The 16,872-nt window shown below is 58.3% G+C and overlaps 1 protein-coding gene across 10 annotated transcripts in view; it reads left to right on the top strand.

Moving 5' to 3' along the window:
* Positions 1-16,872, top strand: part of IQSEC1 (IQ motif and Sec7 domain ArfGEF 1) — a 396,118-nt gene that overhangs the window by 356,204 nt on the left and 23,042 nt on the right. For all 10 annotated transcript variants that reach the window (XM_033210757.1, XM_033210761.1, XM_033210766.1 and 7 more), the window contains 4 exons: positions 17-1,266; positions 11,914-12,075; positions 14,963-15,085; positions 16,617-16,783. In XM_033210757.1, the coding sequence (XP_033066648.1) occupies positions 17-1,266; positions 11,914-12,075; positions 14,963-15,085; positions 16,617-16,783 (1,702 nt within the window). The remainder of the gene's footprint in view (positions 1-16; positions 1,267-11,913; positions 12,076-14,962; positions 15,086-16,616; positions 16,784-16,872) is intronic.

Here is a 16,872-nt window from a genome sequence, read left to right as displayed (position 1 = left end):
CCTCTCCCACCCCCAGGTGGAGATGCTAGAACGAAAGTATGGGGGGCGCCTGGTAACCCGCCATGCGGCCCGCACCATCCAGACAGCGTTTCGCCAGTACCAGATGAACAAGAACTTCGAGCGCTTGCGCAGCTCCATGTCAGAGAACCGCATGTCGCGCCGGATCGTGCTGTCCAACATGAGGATGCAGTTCTCCTTTGAGGGGCCTGAGAAAGTGCACAGCTCCTACTTTGAGGGGAAGCAGGTCTCAGTGACTAACGACGGCTCCCAGCTGGGAGCCCTGGTGCCCCCTGAGTGTGGTGACCTCAGTGAGCCGACTACCCTCAAGTCTCCGGCCCCCTCCAGCGACTTTGCGGACGCCATCACTGAGCTGGAGGACGCCTTCTCTAGGCAAGTGAAATCACTGGCCGAGTCCATCGACGATGCCCTCAACTGCCGCAGCCTGCACACTGAGGAGGCACCAGCCCTGGATGCGGCACGGGCCCGGGACACCGAGCCCCAGACAGCCCTGCACAGCATGGACCACCGCAAACTGGACGAGATGACGGCCTCGTACAGTGATGTCACCCTGTATATCGATGAGGAGGAGCTGTCTCCCCCTCTGCCCCTCTCGCAGGCAGGGGACCGGCCGTCCAGCACCGAGTCAGACCTGCGGCTGCGGGCTGGGGGCGCAGCCCCAGACTACTGGGCCCTGGCCCACAAAGAGGACAAGGCCGACACGGACACGAGCTGCCGGAGCACGCCGTCGCTGGAGCGGCAGGAGCAGCGACTGCGGGTGGAGCATCTCCCGCTGCTCACCATCGAGCCACCCAGCGACAGCTCTGTGGACCTCAGTGACCGCTCAGAGCGGGGCTCACTCAAGAGGCAGAGTGCCTATGAGCGCAGCCTCGGCGGGCAGCAGGGCAGCCCCAAGCATGGTCCCCACAGCGGTCCCCCAAAGAGCCTCCCCCGGGAGGAGCCTGAGTTGCGGCCCCGGCCCCCCAGGCCCCTGGACAGCCACTTGGCCATCAATGGCTCAGCCAACCGGCAGAGCAAGTCTGAGTCGGACTACTCAGACGGCGACAATGACAGCATCAACAGCACATCCAACTCCAATGACACCATCAACTGCAGCTCCGAGTCATCGTCCCGTGACAGCCTGCGGGAGCAGACACTCAGCAAGCAGACCTACCACAAGGAGGCCCGCAACAGCTGGGACTCGCCCGCCTTTAGCAACGATGTCATCCGCAAGAGGCACTACCGCATTGGCCTGAACCTCTTCAACAAGTGAGTACCATTGGTGACCCTGCAGGGTAGGTGGCCATGGCTTGCTGGGCCTCGGCAGGTGGGCATGGCTGGATCCTTCCAAGCACAGAGCTTGAGGTCCAGCGTGGCCTGTGAGCATAGGAAGCTGCCGTACAAGGTTGGTGGCTAGGATGCTGCCAACCTGTGCACTGAGGATCCAGCCCTTCCTGGAGCTGCTGTTTGGGACAGCAACACAGACAGGCTGAGCAGGGGCAGAATGGGAGCTTTCTGTGCTGAAGCAACTTGAGTCGCAGGCTCTTCCATCCCATCACTCCTGAGTCCACCATAGCAAGTGGATGGGCCATGCCCTGCCCAGCTTTGGATGTCAGGCTTAGGGGTGATGTGGGACACAAAGGACTTTGAGCAGGGGTATGACCGGTTGTGTCATTGGGGGGCAGGAGCAGACAGGCGAGACCCAGGGCTATGTCTTGTGGGGGACGCAGGCCAGACCTGGGCCATGTCTGGGGGTAGGAGTGCTCAGGGGCAGTTGGCCAGACCCAGAACCGTGTCCTGGAGGGAAGGAACTCAGACAGACGCAGGTCAGACCCATGGCTGTGTCCGGGGGTCTTGGGGAGCTGCATGAGTTGGGTTCATGGAGTGACTACTCCCCGAGGGGGTCCTGGAAAGGTGCCATCGACCATCCTGACAGCAGATCCAAGGAGCGATGGGTATTTAAAGCAGACTATTCTTAGCACAGCCAAAAATAGCAAGAGGAAGGGGAGGAGGGCTGAGTACTTGGCCTGAGTAATGTGCAGGCTCCTGTCCAACCTGAGATTTCTCGTTATTTCCACTCCCTGGGCCACTGGGATTTGGCCTCATCAGATGCTGGCCTGGGACCAACTCCCCTGGGCTGGTGGTTCCTGACACACATCCGGAGAGCCAGGGGCAGACGACAGTTTTCCCAGAAGGTCAAACTAGGGTGGTGAATGGTGCAGTGGGACCTGGCCATCTCAAAGCCAGTGTCGAGCTGCCTCCCTGTTCTGTCTGCCCCCTGTTCTCTCTACTCCTAAACTGGGGGATAGCCATTCCTGAGACACGTGGAAGCACTATCTTGGGGTGTCAGAGAGGCCTGTCTCAGGAAGAGCCTCTGGGGAATGGTGCATTCATTTGGGGCCAGCCAGGGGCAATGGCTTACTGGTTTGCTCAGCTGAGAACTAAGAGTCTTGGACATCTCACATCTACCAGGATGGAGTCTTGGACATCTCACATCTACCAGGATGCTCTCTTCTGTGCTTCTGATCTGTCTGTGGCTTGCTGCAGAGTACGGCTGCTCTCACTGCTGCACAGGCCACGGCCGGAGCAATGCGCTGGACAGGGGAGGGTTGCGTCCTACTGGCCCACCTAACACGGTCCCTGAAGTCTGTCCCCACTGCTCCTGGGCACAGCCCAGCTCCAGGATCATCTCTCAACCCAGGCCCATGTCCCGTAGAGGGGAGGCTGGGATAACCAGGGGCCCCTGCAGAGTGGACAGGTGGAGACCAGCAGTGGGGAGACAGGAAACCAGGAAAAACCACCTTCCTCAACCAGCCAGCTTTGGTCTGTGTAGATTCTTTCTTATTCAGTTAACTTTTAATTCTCTGTGTAGCACGTGAATACATTCTTCACAGAAAATGCTTGCCTTGCAGCTCAGGATAACATCCTCTTGGACTCAGCATGTTGCAATCTCTCCTTCCAGATTTTTTTCCTGTGCATTTGTGTGCACTCCTGGGAACTCTAGACAGCCATGGTTAAGAACACAGCTTGGGGCCCGGCTGTCTGGCTTTAAATCCTGGCTGTCCCCCGTCCTATCTGTATATCCTTGGGCAGCAAAGCCCCCCGTCCCACAGTGGCCACATCTGTGAAATGGGCTGATGCCAGGGGCACCCTCCTCCCAGGGTGGTGAGGGTGAAGCGTTGGTCCGTGTGAAGTGCTGAGAGCAGGATGTGGCACAGGATAGGGCCTTACTATGTATTAGCTGCTACTGTTGGATCCTTGCTGACATCAGTCGGGGCCTGGGACTGTGACATTGCCTTATGAGGGTATCGCTGGGCTCTGCACACAGGCTGCCTTGCGCCTGTGTGCTGCTGAGTGTAGTCCCCACTGTGGCTATAGGTTATATGGCCAGTTGCTTCTAGCTTTTCACAACTAGCACTAGTGTGACAGTGGTTGTGATCCTTATACACACGCCTGGGAGGCCCCTTGATCAGATGGCTGGAAGTGGAGTTGCTGGGTCTTGGCACGTTTTTAATTGAAGTAGGAACTGCCCTTTCCCTTCCCTTTCTCTGGCCTTGCACCTGTGTACCACCTCCACTTCTCTCCCTGCGGGGTGGTATGTCCCGGCCTTTGCCCGGCCTCCAGCACAGCTCTCAGTTTCCACCCCTTCCCAGCAATGAAGCAGTGAGCATTCCTGGCACAGGCCTCTGTCTGGAGGGATGCGCCCTTAAAGGGAATCATGTACCAAAGTGGGAGAGCCAGCAGCAGGCGGGGAGGAAGAACAGAAACGAAGCCTGAGAAAGTGGTGTGGGTTGGCAGTGAGGGCATCCCTGGGGCTGCCGAGGTCTACCAGGCATCCAGATGTTTCTCTGGGCATCTGCTGCTTACTCTCACCCGGCCCAGCTGACAGCCACACAGCTGATCTGGCTGGCGGTGCTGTGGGAGGGCGGGGGTGCAGGAGCCAGAGGCAGGAGGATTTCAGCCCTGGCTCTGCCACCTATCAGCTGCGGGACCTGGGGCGACTCCCTGAACTCTCTGAGTCTCACTGCCTGCACCTGGAAAATGTTTGTGCAGTGGATGGCAGCTGTTGTGGTCAGCGAGAGCTTCTGTGTCCAGAGTGAGTGCCAAGGGAAGGGAGCTTCCAGGGCCGGGCTTTAGGAAGACCCAAACAGGCATTTTGATGGGCCAAGCAGTCAAATAACAAGAATGGCTAATCCTTCTATGTGCTGACGGTGCGCCAGGCGCGTTTCCCAGGGCCTGTCATGCGCTAATGCACGTTTCCCTGTGCAGTGGGTGAGCTGAGTCTCACACAGTTGGTAGGCGACTAGGGACGTCACACCCTGGCCACTTGGCTCCTGAACACATCCCCTTAAAATCTGTGGTGTAGAAACTGCTACCACAGGTATACCCCTGGACTCCCTACCTCCTCACTGGGTGACAGATCTGTAAACTGGGTCCAGGAGGCAGAGCCACACCATTTGTGGGAAGCCATGCAGCCCTGCAGCACGTGGAGCTGGGGCAGGTGCCCAGCAGGGACCTCACTGAGTCTATCACCTCTGCATTAGAACCCCACCCCAGCGTCTCCTGCTCCTGTACCTGGTACACGCCCTCAGGGGTACATGCCTGGCTATGTCCACTTCCTCTCTGTCACATTCCTCTCTGAAATGAGCCCAGGTGACCATGTCACAGGTGAGCCACCCCAGACCTCTCCTGCCTCTGCAAGAGCATCCTTGGCCCCAGAGCTGCTTCATGATGACACGGGCACCCTCAAAAAGGAGTGAGAAGCTTGTCTCTGAGGAACATGTATGCAGGGCCTGGGTGGCCACCTGGTGTTACAGTGTGGTTGGACTACTTGGCTAGGAGCTTTTCACAGGGGCCCCTGAGGCCCTTCCAGCACAGGGCCCTGTACCTGGACGCAGCCCCCTTTTGTGGACCTGGCCTCCCCTACACTCGGTGCCCAGCCCCTGGGTCCAGCAGCCTCGGGTCCCATCCACCTGCTGGAGCTACTGCAGGAGGGAGGCAGAGGATGCTGTCGCTGGGATCCTGCAGGTAGCGTGACTGTTTCACCCTTCCAGCGCACCCACAGGGGGCCATTCCCCTCCACCTGTGGGAACAGGGCTCAGAGAGTGCCCCTGATCTGCATGCTCTAGCTCTGTGCTCCTTGTGTTTAACATGTCTGCTGTCGTTGATAAAAATAACAGTGAGCAGAGCCGGCCTGTGCAGAGCCTGGACCAAGTGCCAGGCCCCATGCCGAACACCTTCCGCCTGTTGTCTCACTGAATCCCCACAGCCATCCTGGGAAGCGTAGGTGCAGGCAGCCAGGCTGAGAGCCCAGGCCCAAGCTCAAGGCCACACACCAGAAGTGCTGGCACAGAGCATGTGCGGTGCTGCTCCCGTAGCCTGAGGTGCTGATGGTGTAAAGGATGGGCTCTCTTAGGAGCACTTTGAGCTGGGTCTTTGGAGGTTGGGACCCCCCTCCCCTAGACACGGGCCACTGTGGCCTGTGGCCCTTGATGCTACCCACAGCCCAGGATCCCGAGCTCTAGCCTGGGTCTGAGATGGCTGGTGCTGAGCCTCAGAGAAGACAGCGCCAAGGGAAACTCTGCAGGGGGTGCTGGCCACACTTCAAAGGGTGATTCTCATGCCTTCTCTCTGGGATCGATACCAGGGAAGCCACTTGGGTTCATGCTACTGGAAAGTGCAGTGTAAAAGTAAGAGCTGGATGGAGCAGGCAGCCTCCGGAGGTGGCGAGCTTGCTGGCCTGGGCAGTGTGGGAAAGGCTGGAAGTGGCACCTCTCTGCAGGACCCCGGGGGGACTCGAGTCTGGGTTGCTGCATTGGAAGGGCATTTCCAGGTATGCAGGGACTCTCTGAATGTTGAATTTGGTGAGTCTGTCTTCACCCGCACAAGCGGTTACCAGGTGGGCTCAGACCTCTGACCACGGAGATCCTTGGGCACTCCAAACCCTGCGTTGGGCTCTGCGTTAATCATGGCCTTCTCTGTTTCATGTGACAGGAACTCTATCAAACTGGGTTAAGCAAAGAGGCTTTACTGGTTTATGGACCTGAAAAGTCCCGGGTATTTCTTGGCTCCATCTGCCTCAGGGTTGGCCCTGCCCGTTGCCAGATCCTCCCTGACCCAGGACAGGAGGGCCATCCGAGGACCCCAGGCCTGTAGTCTGATCTCAACCCCAGTAGGAGGAAGAGAGATTCTCCTCCCCTCGTCGGCTCCTTCTGGCTCTCGTGCTTCTCCCTGAACCACTTACTTGGGCAAGCAGGATGCAGGGCTCTATGACTGGCCTGGAGCAGAGAGTAGAATCTGCCCACTGGCTCTTAGGGCCTGAGCTGGAGGGTACGCTGGGAAACCTGGAGGCTAAAGCTAGGTGCTTGGGCATCCATCCACTTCCACATCTCTTAGGCATCCTGAACAGTTAAAAAGGACTGCAGCCAGGCACAGTGGCACATCCCTGTGGTCCCAGCTGCTTGAGAGGCTGAGGCAAGAGGATCACTTGAAACTAGGAGTTTGAGGCCAGTCTAGGCAACATAGTGAAACCCATGTCTTAGAGAGAGAGAACCCTTTTCTGGATCCTGCACACCCCTGCTGGGAAAATATCAGGGTAAGCACTCAGTGCTTGGCTTCAGCAGGTACGTGTTCCCCACATGCAATCCACAGCCTTGCAGCAGCTCTTCCTCAGAGCCTCACACAGCTCTCTGTCGTCCCACCAGCAGCTCAGCTTGCAGCTGAAAGACGAGAGATGTGTGTGCAGGAAGTGACTGGTGCCGTCTGTGCTCACCTGTCACACTTGAATCTGAATCAGCATCTGATGTGAGGAAAAGCTGGCTCAGCCAGCTTTAGAGGAGGCAGCTAAGGCCAGACCTGGGAGCACACAGCAGGGATGGAGTCAGAAGCCTCCGACAACACTGCCTGCTGGGGCATTTTAGGGGGCAGCAGGGCCAGGGGTACACAGGTGGGTCAGGTATAGATGGTGAGAATGTTACAGGTAGCACTTGTTAATGCTGGATCCTTACAGGGTAGAACCAAGAAGAGCTAAAGAAAGAGTAACGGGTGTACACAGAGGGACTGTGGGGATGAGTCACTGCAGAGTTAGACAGAGTGGATTTTCAGCAGCAGGAAGGGCATCTGGAGGGTAGAGGGAATTTTTAGGGACTTCTGGGGCAGAAGCATGAATTATAAGTCGCAGCACCCTTCATCTTGCTGGAGCCAGTTTTTTGACCCTTCTATGCCCCCATTTTGTTACCTTTCAAGATTTTTGCATTGGCCGTTCCCTCCACCAGGGACCTGCCCAGGCCTAATGCCATCTCGTCAGGGTGGGCTTTCCTGCCCGTCCTTCTGCCCCTTCCAGCTGAAGTCGATGCCATCCCAGCTTTCTGTGGCATCACCTTGGGTGGATTCTTCCAGCCCAGGCCTCTTCTTCCAGCTGTGAAGCCTGAAATGGTTTCTGAGGCCTGAGGTATGGTGCTTTATGAGTACGAACTCATGGATTCTTCACAGTAACTCTGTTGTGTGAACTGTTGTCATCCCCATTATACAGAGACAGAGAGGCTAAGTTACTCACCCTGGGTTGCCCAGCCAGAAGTGGAGCTGAGACGGAAGTACGGGCTTCTTGGCTCTTCCAGCCATGCCCCTGATACTTGTGCTGTAGCATATTCTTGGACTTTTTATCTCCTTCTGTATCCCTCTCTAACTAGAAAGCATGTTTTTTGAGGATGGGGACCATAACTGTGCTAGCATAGCACCTGGCCAGGGTAGGTGCTTGATAAATGTTTGTGGAATGAATGAAGGAGGTGGGTGTCCATAGGGGACCGCACAGCTTCCCCCTTGAAGTGACACAGACCCCTCAGCTCACAGTTCAGTGGCTGAAGCATGTCCTGCAGCCCACTCCCCAGGGCAGGCGGGAAAGTAAAGTCCTGTTGCGAGAGGAGGCGGTGGGGGTCCGAGGCCACACCAGTGGGCCACCTTTGGCCTGTGTGATGCTTGGCAGACCTCGTGGAGCTCTGTGAGGTGGGGCGCAGGTGGATGGAGAACTCGCCACCCAGCAGGGCCACCAAGGACAGATTGGGGAAGGAAGGGCTTCATTACACAGGCTAGGAGTAGGGGAGGGTAGCAAGGTCTAGGTAGCAGGGGATTCCCACTAGTAAATGCCCAGTGCCCCGGCCGTCTGCTGTCAGGGAGGCTGTTGAGGACCTGTCCCTCCTGTAGGGAGCCTTGGGGGGACTCCCAGCCCCACCCTGGAGCTGGCCCTGGCTGTCCAGCTGCAGCTTCTCCGAAGTTCCCCTCAGGTGAGTGGCGAGCTCCTCATCACTGGCCCAGGCACCCTCACTGAGCATCCTCACTTCTGCGATATCGCCCTTGAGGCCTGCCGGGTGGAATCCATTCCCTGCACTAGGTTCAGGCTAAAAGCTGATGCCATCCTGGACTCACTGCTCCTTGTCCTTCTTGTTCCTACCACCACTGTCCCCACCTCGGCCACCCCCCACCCAGATCCATCAGCAGATATCGACACCTCTGCCCTCAGACGGTGTCCTCGACCCATTCCCCTTGCACCTCTGCTGCAGCATGGCTGGGTGCCCACAGGAGCCCCTCACTCAGCTGCCAGCTGGGCCCTGGTCCGCGACCTCCTCAGCATGGCATCGCCCATGTGGACTTAGGACCCCCATCACCCCCCTCTTCACAGCACGCCGGGGCTTCTCAGCCCACTCGGGAGAAAGCCAGACCCCTCTCCATGGCCTGCAGCACAGTGTGGTCTGCCCGCCGGCCCACTGCCCCCTTTGCCTTCCCCCGGGGTCCCTATGCTCAACCCTGGAATAGCCTCTCCGATCTCCCCACCCACCTCAGGGCCTTTGTCCTCACTGTCACCTCTTCCCAGAAAATTACCTGATCCCTCAGTCTCTGTCCCCTGCCCCCTGCCCAGACTAGGCCTCTCAACTGTACCCACAGGGGCCCATGGCTTACTCCCAGCCAGTGTTCACCAAGAGGTGCCTGGCCCAGCAGACACATGGTGCTCACCTAATCCTGAAGAGCTCACATGCCCACTTCCCACAGCGCCTTCCCCTCTTCCCTCTGTGCTCTGAGCACCTCCAGGGCTAAGGAGCCTTGTCCTGGAAGTCCCTGGATGTGGCACGTCAACACCAGAGAGTGGATGGAGGCAAAATAAAAAAAAAGAGCAGCTGCTGCCCAGGGAAGTGACCAGGCAGGACCCAGCTGGGCCTGGACCTGGTCACTGCAGCAGTGGCCTGGAGGGACCAGACAGCCTGGGTGGAGTCAGAGCATGCACCTGTGTGGGGAAGGGACCAGGCAGCAGGGGGTGGGGATAGCCCAGCCCAGCTCCCGTAGTCACAGCCATGGGGTCCAGGGAGCAAAGGCCCAGGGATGCCAGAAGGTCTGATTTTTCAGAAGCCAGAAATCCAGATTTTTTGTACACTCTTCCAGTTTTTAAATACTGGCAACTAACTGGAATGCTTTCTGTTAACAGTGTGTAGGCCAAAGAAAACCCAACTGTAGGTGAGCCATGGCAACCCCTCACCTGGAAGCTGAGGGAGGGAGAGAAGGGTGTGGTCTGGGGCTGGCATGGAGCAGGATGGTGAGGACCCAGAATCTGCTCTGGCCATGGCTGTAGAGGCTTGGGGCATTGGAGCAGTTCTTGGTTGGAGACCCCTGAAGCATAGCAAGGCATGTGATCTTGTAAACAGTGAAACGCTGGTCCTTCCGTCCTGGGTCCCTGGGACAGGTAGGAATGGGGCCACTCCATTACCACTTCTGTGCCAGGACCAAGCCAGCTAGTGGCTGCTCCCTGCCACACTCCTGGGGACAAGCTTATGGGTGTGGCCATCCTAGGGTAAAAATAGCAGGGTCACCTTGCAGCCAGGAGGCTTCCTTTCACTTACACGTGGAAATACAGTGTCCACAGGGCGCTGTTGTCAGCCAGAAGCTGTGCAGTTATGGGGCGGGTGGACACCGGCTTTCATCTCCGTTCCCCCTACCCTGGGGACAGAAGAATGCTGACCTCTACCTGCTGGGGCAAGGGGTCAGGCCCAGCCCCCCAGTTAGTGGATGACCCGGCCGATTATACCCCAGCACAGGTTCTGGGTGTGCCATGAGGCAAGGAGGCCCAAGCCACACTGGACCCCTCATGGACTCTTGAGGAAGCACATGTCCCTGTGTCCCCAACCACTTGACAGCTGTCGGTGACTCTGAGGACTTGGGCCAAGGGGACGTGGAGGCAGTCTGGCCTGATGGCTCCATACAGCTCCCAGAGTGACCTGGCAAACTCCATAGAGAACCCCATCCTCTGGGGTCACATGTGTGGCCATCTTCAAAGCCCTCTCACACCAGCCTGGTTTTTTTTGTTTTGTTTTTTTGGTTTTTTTTTTGAGACAGAGTCTTGCTCTTGTCGCGTGGGCTGGAGTGCAGTGGTACAATCTCAGCTCGCTGTAACTTGTGCCTCACGAGTTCAAATGATTCTCCTGCCTCAGCCTCCCGAGTAGCTGGGATTACAGGTGTGAGCCACCACGCCTGGCTAATTTTGGATTTTTAGTAGAGATGGGATTTCACCATGTTGGCCAAGCTGGTCTGGAACTCCCGACCTCAGGTGATCAACCTACTTCAGCTTCCCAAAGTGCTGGAATTACAGGTGTGAGCCACCACGCCTGGCCCAATCTCTCTCCTTTGACCACCAGGACCACCCTGCCAGGTCAGCCAAGCAAGAGACCTACCACAAGATGGGCAGGACATCTGAGGCCCAAAGGGAGAAGGGGCCTGCCAGGGCTCACACAGCCGGCCCCTCACACACCTCTCACACGTGCCGGAGTGCCACAGGGAGGCAGGGCCTGCTCCCAGGGTTGGTGTGAGCGGCACGGTCAGTGCCGTGTCCCCACAGCCTGCCTGGCCCTACAGACACCTGGCCAGGTGCAGACCAGGAGTGCTCTGGCCTGGCACTAGGCCCCATCAGCCCACGACACGTGCACCATGCACATCCCTGCTCAGGCCTGGTTCTGCACACACCTTGGGCACCGAGAGGCTTGAATCAGTGGAATGATCCATGCTCTGGGGGTCCGGTCTCCAGTGGACACACTCAGCCGTGCAGGGCCAGCCCTGCCACTGGCACTGTGACCTCCAGCTAGAAACGCTGCCTCTCTGCACCTTCATCATTACTGAGTGCGTCATCGCAGGCATCTGACTACTTCCTCAGTGTTTACAACAGGGGAAGCCAGGACCCCTGAAAGGTCATATGGTGTCAGGCTCCCAAGTCTGGGCTCCTGCGCACCACAGGTAACCAGAGTGCTGACCTCCCGGAGTGGGAATTGAATGAATTAGTGTGCACAGGGCGCCTCAACAGCGGCGGCACAGAGCAGTTGCTCCCTGCAGGTGCTGTGGTTGCTGTGCTTTATTACCCGTTGGCAGACAGAGGGTTCCAGTCTGCTCAGAAGAGCAGCCTGGCACAGCGGCTTTCACGCTGAGGGGAGCAGGGATTTGGGCCAGACAGGGAACCCGGTCCTGAATGTGTGTGCGGGCGTTTGGGGCCAGTACCGGGCAGCCGAGAAGGGGCTGCAGGCAGGGCAGGGGAGTGATGGTCCATCTCCAGCACTCACAGAAGCACCCCTGCAACCAGCCCAGCCCATTCTTTGTACAAGGTCTGGGCGAGTCTAGGTGAAGGTGTTTGTACCAGGTCCCCCACATTTGGGTTTGGGACAGGGCAGGATGCCTGGAGCCCAGGGTCTTCCGGTGCCAGCCTGGGCTCTTGAGTTCCCACCCAGGCAGGAGATGGAACTAAACACCCCTGAATGCCTACGGGGATGAGGGCCGGTACAGGTGGGCAGGGAGGGAGAATGTCGACTGTCCACTGAGCGGAGATCCCCTCCAGGTGCCTGGCTGGCAGCCGGGCAGCTGGTGCTGAGTGTGCCTCTCATCCTACCCCAGGAAGCCTGAGAAGGGAGTCCAGTACCTCATCGAGCGTGGCTTTGTGCCCGACACACCCGTCGGGGTAGCCCACTTCCTGCTGCAGCGCAAGGGCCTCAGCCGGCAGATGATCGGCGAGTTCCTGGGCAACCGGCAGAAGCAGTTCAACCGCGACGTGCTCGAGTGAGTTCTGCGGCAGGGGTGGGACTTGATTCCACACACGCCCTCACGCACCCTGTGTTACGCATGGGCACACACAGGGTCAGGCCCACCCTACTTGCCGGGACATGTGCTGGGCACCCCCTTCTCTCTAACTCCTAGACACACACATGCAGATACCCCACATCTGTACAGCATGCAAGTGGGCACCTGCCCTCCAACGCACCATCCCACATGTGGACCCCACTGCCTGTCCGCCCACCTTCGGGCATGTACCTTCGGCCGCTCCTCCCTTCTGTCCCTAAGCACGGTTTATCCAACCTGGCACCAAGCATCACAGCCCTCAGTGACCCATGTTCCTGCAGTCACTCATGGAAGGGCTGGCAGGAGCAGGCAGCTGGAGGTCAGGGCACTTTCCCCTGGCCTGGCTATCGTCCTCCTACATGGACTGCATGCCGTATCTGTTCCTGACTCGCCCCTGGGGAGAGCGGTCAGGAGCTGGATCAAGTGACCTGCCTCCCTGTGGGCGGCCCATGCCACACTCTGCCCCGCCTTATTCTCCTGGCTGGGATATTTGGGCTGTGCGTCCTACCCCCACCTCCTGATTCCACAGCTCCCCCCAGCTTAGAGAACTGGTGAGCACAACACTGTCAGCTACTTGAAACCCTTCTGAAAAATGGATTCCCAACTCCCTGAGCCAGAAGGGTGGGCCAGGAAGAGCATTCAGAGCAGGGTGAAGTGTTGGCCATCCAGAGGCAGTCCCTTCTAGCCGCCCAGCCCTGCCCATGTGCAGCCGAGGGGACCAGCGAGGGCTGGGGAGCAGGTGCCCGGGAACAGCACCCCCTGGAGCACGAGGCCTCACGTTCCCTGGGGCTGGCCAGTGCGCCTGCGGTCTCTGCTGCTTCCCTAGGAGGCAGCGGGTGCCGTCGCCCCTTTTGTCTCATGGGTGGGGAAACCAAGGCTCAGAGTGGGAGGGGCTGGCCTGGGCACACACCCCCACATACACGGACTCACACACACAGGCACTCATGTAGTCCCGCCCCACGCCCAGGAGGCTAAATGTGGCCAGCACATGGCAGGCACCAGCAGAATGTCTGTGTCCTTGGTCGGCCAAGCATGCACAGGCCGGGCATCTTTCTCCCTGCTCAGCACCTGGAGAAGCCTGCTGTATTGTTAGGATGGCTACTGCCCTCTCCCCTCTTTGAAGCAAGCATGAGGAAAGGTCCGAGGAAAGCCCATGAGCTCCTTGGTGAATGCCCAGCTCCAGCCCCCATCCCCTGCAGCCATTCCCCGCTCCAAACCGGTTCCTGGTCCTTAGGAAATCCGCATATTGTTCTCCTCATTCAGAAAATAGCAGTGGCCTCAGGAAGTGGCTGGCTCCCCCAGGCCACCACACCAGGCATCTACAGGGCCGCTGCTCCTGCTGCCCAGCAAATCCTCCTGCCTGCTCCCTGCTTGCTCTCTCCCCACTGCTCTGAAGCCACCTCCAAGGCTGTTGCCCCAGGACACCTTGAGTACTCAGAGGAGGGTGGGAGCAGCTGCATCTCCCCATGTGGGGATGGCCCTGGGAGAGGGGTCAGGCCCTGTGTGGCCAGGCCTCTGCCCCACGGTAGTGACTGCAACGTCATTAGGGAGCTAGGCCAGAAGCTGGAGCCTGCCCCAGGGCTCCTGGTGCAGACCCCATCTTCTCTGTTCTGGGGTCACCATAGGAGGGACTGGAAGGGTGTGCCGGTGTAGAGCCATGGGAAGAATGTATAGACCATCAGCCGCCCCTCTAGGCACTCCCCCACAGATGAGGGTGCATGGCCCTTTCAAGTCCCTGGAAAAGCACCTGCAAAACCCAGCCCACCACCCCGATACTCTCCCCACAAGGGCTTATTCTGAAAGTCAACACCCTGGGCACCCTTTCTTCACTGTGAAAATGGCAGTGAACTCCCCGACCCCATGCAGAAGGAGAGGAGACTCACCGTAGCGTCCACTGTGTGCCTGGTGAGGGCTATGCTTAAAAATGCTTGTCTCGGCTGGGCGCGGTGGCTCACGCCTGTAATCCCAGCACTTTGGGAGGCCAAGGCAGGCAGATCATGAGGTCAGGAGATCGAGACCATCCTGGCTAGCACAGTGAAACCCCATATCTATAAAAATACAAAAAATTAGCCAGGCATGGTGGTGGGCGCCTGTAGTCCTAGCTACTGGAGAGGCTGAGGCAGGAGAATGGCGTGAACCTGGGAGGCGGAGCTTGCAGTGAGCTGAGATTGCGCCACTGCACTTTAGCCTGGGCGACGAACGAGACTCCATCTCAAAAAAAAAAAAATTGGCCGGGCGCGGTGGCTCAAGCCTGTAATCCCAGCACTTTGGGAGGCCGAGACGGGCGGATCACGAGGTCAGGAGATCGAGACCATCCTGGCTAACATGGTGAAACCCCGTCTCTACTAAAAATACAAAAAACTAGCCGGGCGAGGTGGCGGGCACCTGTAGTCCCAGCTACTTGGGAGGCTGAGGCAGGAGAATGGCGTGAACCCGGGAGGCGGAGCTTGCAGTGAGCCGAGATTGCGCCACTGCACTCCAGTCTGGGTGACAGAGCGAGACTCCGCCTAAAAAAAAAAAAAAAAAAATTGCTTGTCTGTTGGGAAAGGCTTTGATCCAGATAACCATATGCTCTGCCCCACTGGGAAAACTGCCCACATAAATATAGGCACACATGCTTCCCTACAGTTCCAGGGGCTTCACGGCTCCCCAGAAGCCTTTTTGCTGCATTCTGAGGGCTCTTGGCTGATTGGTTGGAGTCCGGCAGGGGCCCTCCCTACCAGGAGGCAGCCCATTCCCTGGGCTCCAGGCACCACCACCTGGGTGTGGGCTGGGCATGTCACACCTGCAAGGGGTGCTCATGCGGGGCTGTCTGTCTCTATTCCAGCTGCGTGGTGGATGAGATGGACTTCTCTACCATGGAGCTGGACGAGGCCCTCAGGAAATTCCAGGCGCACATCCGTGTCCAAGGGGAGGCTCAGAAAGTGGAGCGGCTCATCGAGGCGTTCAGGTGGGGCCCAGGCTGGCTGGGGGTGCTGCATCGAGGGAGGATGGTGTCCCCAGCTTCAGGGCCTGAAGATGGACCAAAGACTGCATCCCCACCATCCCTAGACAGGGCCAGGTGTCGCTGAATGTTGCTTTGGGGGTGACTGTAGTGGCCCAGTCTACGTTCCAGGCACTATGTCGGGCTCCTTTCAGCCATTGTGAGGTGGTGGGGGTAGAGGAGACTGTACCGATTATTCTGCTTGTGAAGATGAGGAAACTGAAGTTGAAAGAGGTTATGATTGCGACTGCTAGGATTCTGTCTGTTCAAATCGGGATTCTGAATGCTCTTCCTCCAATTCCCCCCGAGCTCTGCATTCATCCACAAGTCCATCTATCTAGTCATTCATTTGCTCATTCACAAGGAGGGGCACAGTGACTCAGCGCAAGCCAGAGAGCCAGAAGCCTGATTCAGTCACCGACTCCACCACTTACTGGTTGTGTGGCCCTGTGCTGGTTTCTTAACTTCTCCATGCCTCATTTCTTCACCTGTGAAGTTGAATAACAATAGCACACATCCTAGAAAGGGGTGCAAGGATGGACCGACACAGGACATGTGGGCACACTTTGCCCAGCTCCTGACACAACAGTGAGCTCGAGGTCACTACACAGTCATCCATTCTGGGATCACGTGCAGACTGGCTGTGTAGGAGCCTGCATGTTCGATGCTGGGTGTGGGCAGCACAGGTCAGCTGCTGACCCAGCCCTCTGGGCTCCACCCTGGTGGTGGGGCCAGGAGGATTGAGGACACAGAGGGAGGACAACCCCAGGGCCCTGGCGGGAGGCAGCATGCACCTGCTTCCTTCCAGGACGGCTTCCTGGAGGAGAGGGCACTAAGCTGGGCTCCTGAGCCTCAGTCCTGGTACTTTGCCTGGCTCCTCTACTCCTCTACTCTGTCCCTGCCTCTTGTCACCTGTCCCTCCATGAGGTCAGCAGTGGAGGGGCCCCTGGAGTGGCAGTGGGAGCGGCAAGCGGGCTGATTCCAACGCAGGGGGCTGTTCTTGTCCACAGCTGTTGAACCTGAGGCCCCTCAGTAGCCATGGCTGAGACAAGGTGGGGTGCTGCTCCCTCTGAGCTGGTGTGGAGGTGGCCTGGGCTGCTTTCTCCTCAGGGTCCCGGAGGACAGGCCTGACACCCACTGTAACATCCCCATTGCAGGCAGCGGGAAGAGGGGCCCAGCCTTACAGGCACTCACATCACATCTGTTCACATCCCATGGGCCGAACGTGGTGGTGTGGCTACTCTGAGCTCCTGGGAGCTGGGAAATACAGTCCTCCCCAGGACGGCCGTGTGCCTGGCTATAATCCAGGGTAGGAGGGACTGCAGTAGAGAAAGGAGGGCGAGTGCGTAGTCAGGGCCACCTCCGACAGGCAGGCGTGATCCTTGCTCACCAGAAGCAGGAACTGAGGCTCAGCAGTACGTGACAGCCTCAGCTGGTGAGAGAGGGGCCATGTCACTTGCTGCGCCATGGCTCTGACCCCCTCCCTCCTGGTCTGCAGCCAGCGCTACTGCATCTGCAACCCCGGGGTGGTACGGCAGTTCCGGAACCCAGACACCATTTTCATCCTGGCCTTCGCCATCATCCTGCTGAACACCGACATGTACAGCCCCAATGTCAAGCCCGAGCGGAAAATGAAGCTGGAGGACTTCATCAAGAACCTCCGAGGTAAGCTGTCCTGGGTGGTCAGCCAACCACAGACTTGCTTCAGCACCTGCCCCAGCCAGGCCCTCCCCAGGTGTGAGGGCAGACAGGGA

Source organism: Trachypithecus francoisi, unplaced genomic scaffold (assembly GCF_009764315.1).
Source record: "Trachypithecus francoisi isolate TF-2019V2 unplaced genomic scaffold, Tfra_2.0 Lachesis_group0, whole genome shotgun sequence".
Taxonomy (NCBI): Eukaryota; Metazoa; Chordata; class Mammalia; order Primates; family Cercopithecidae; genus Trachypithecus; species Trachypithecus francoisi.
This window is presented reverse-complemented; position numbering and strand designations above follow the sequence as displayed.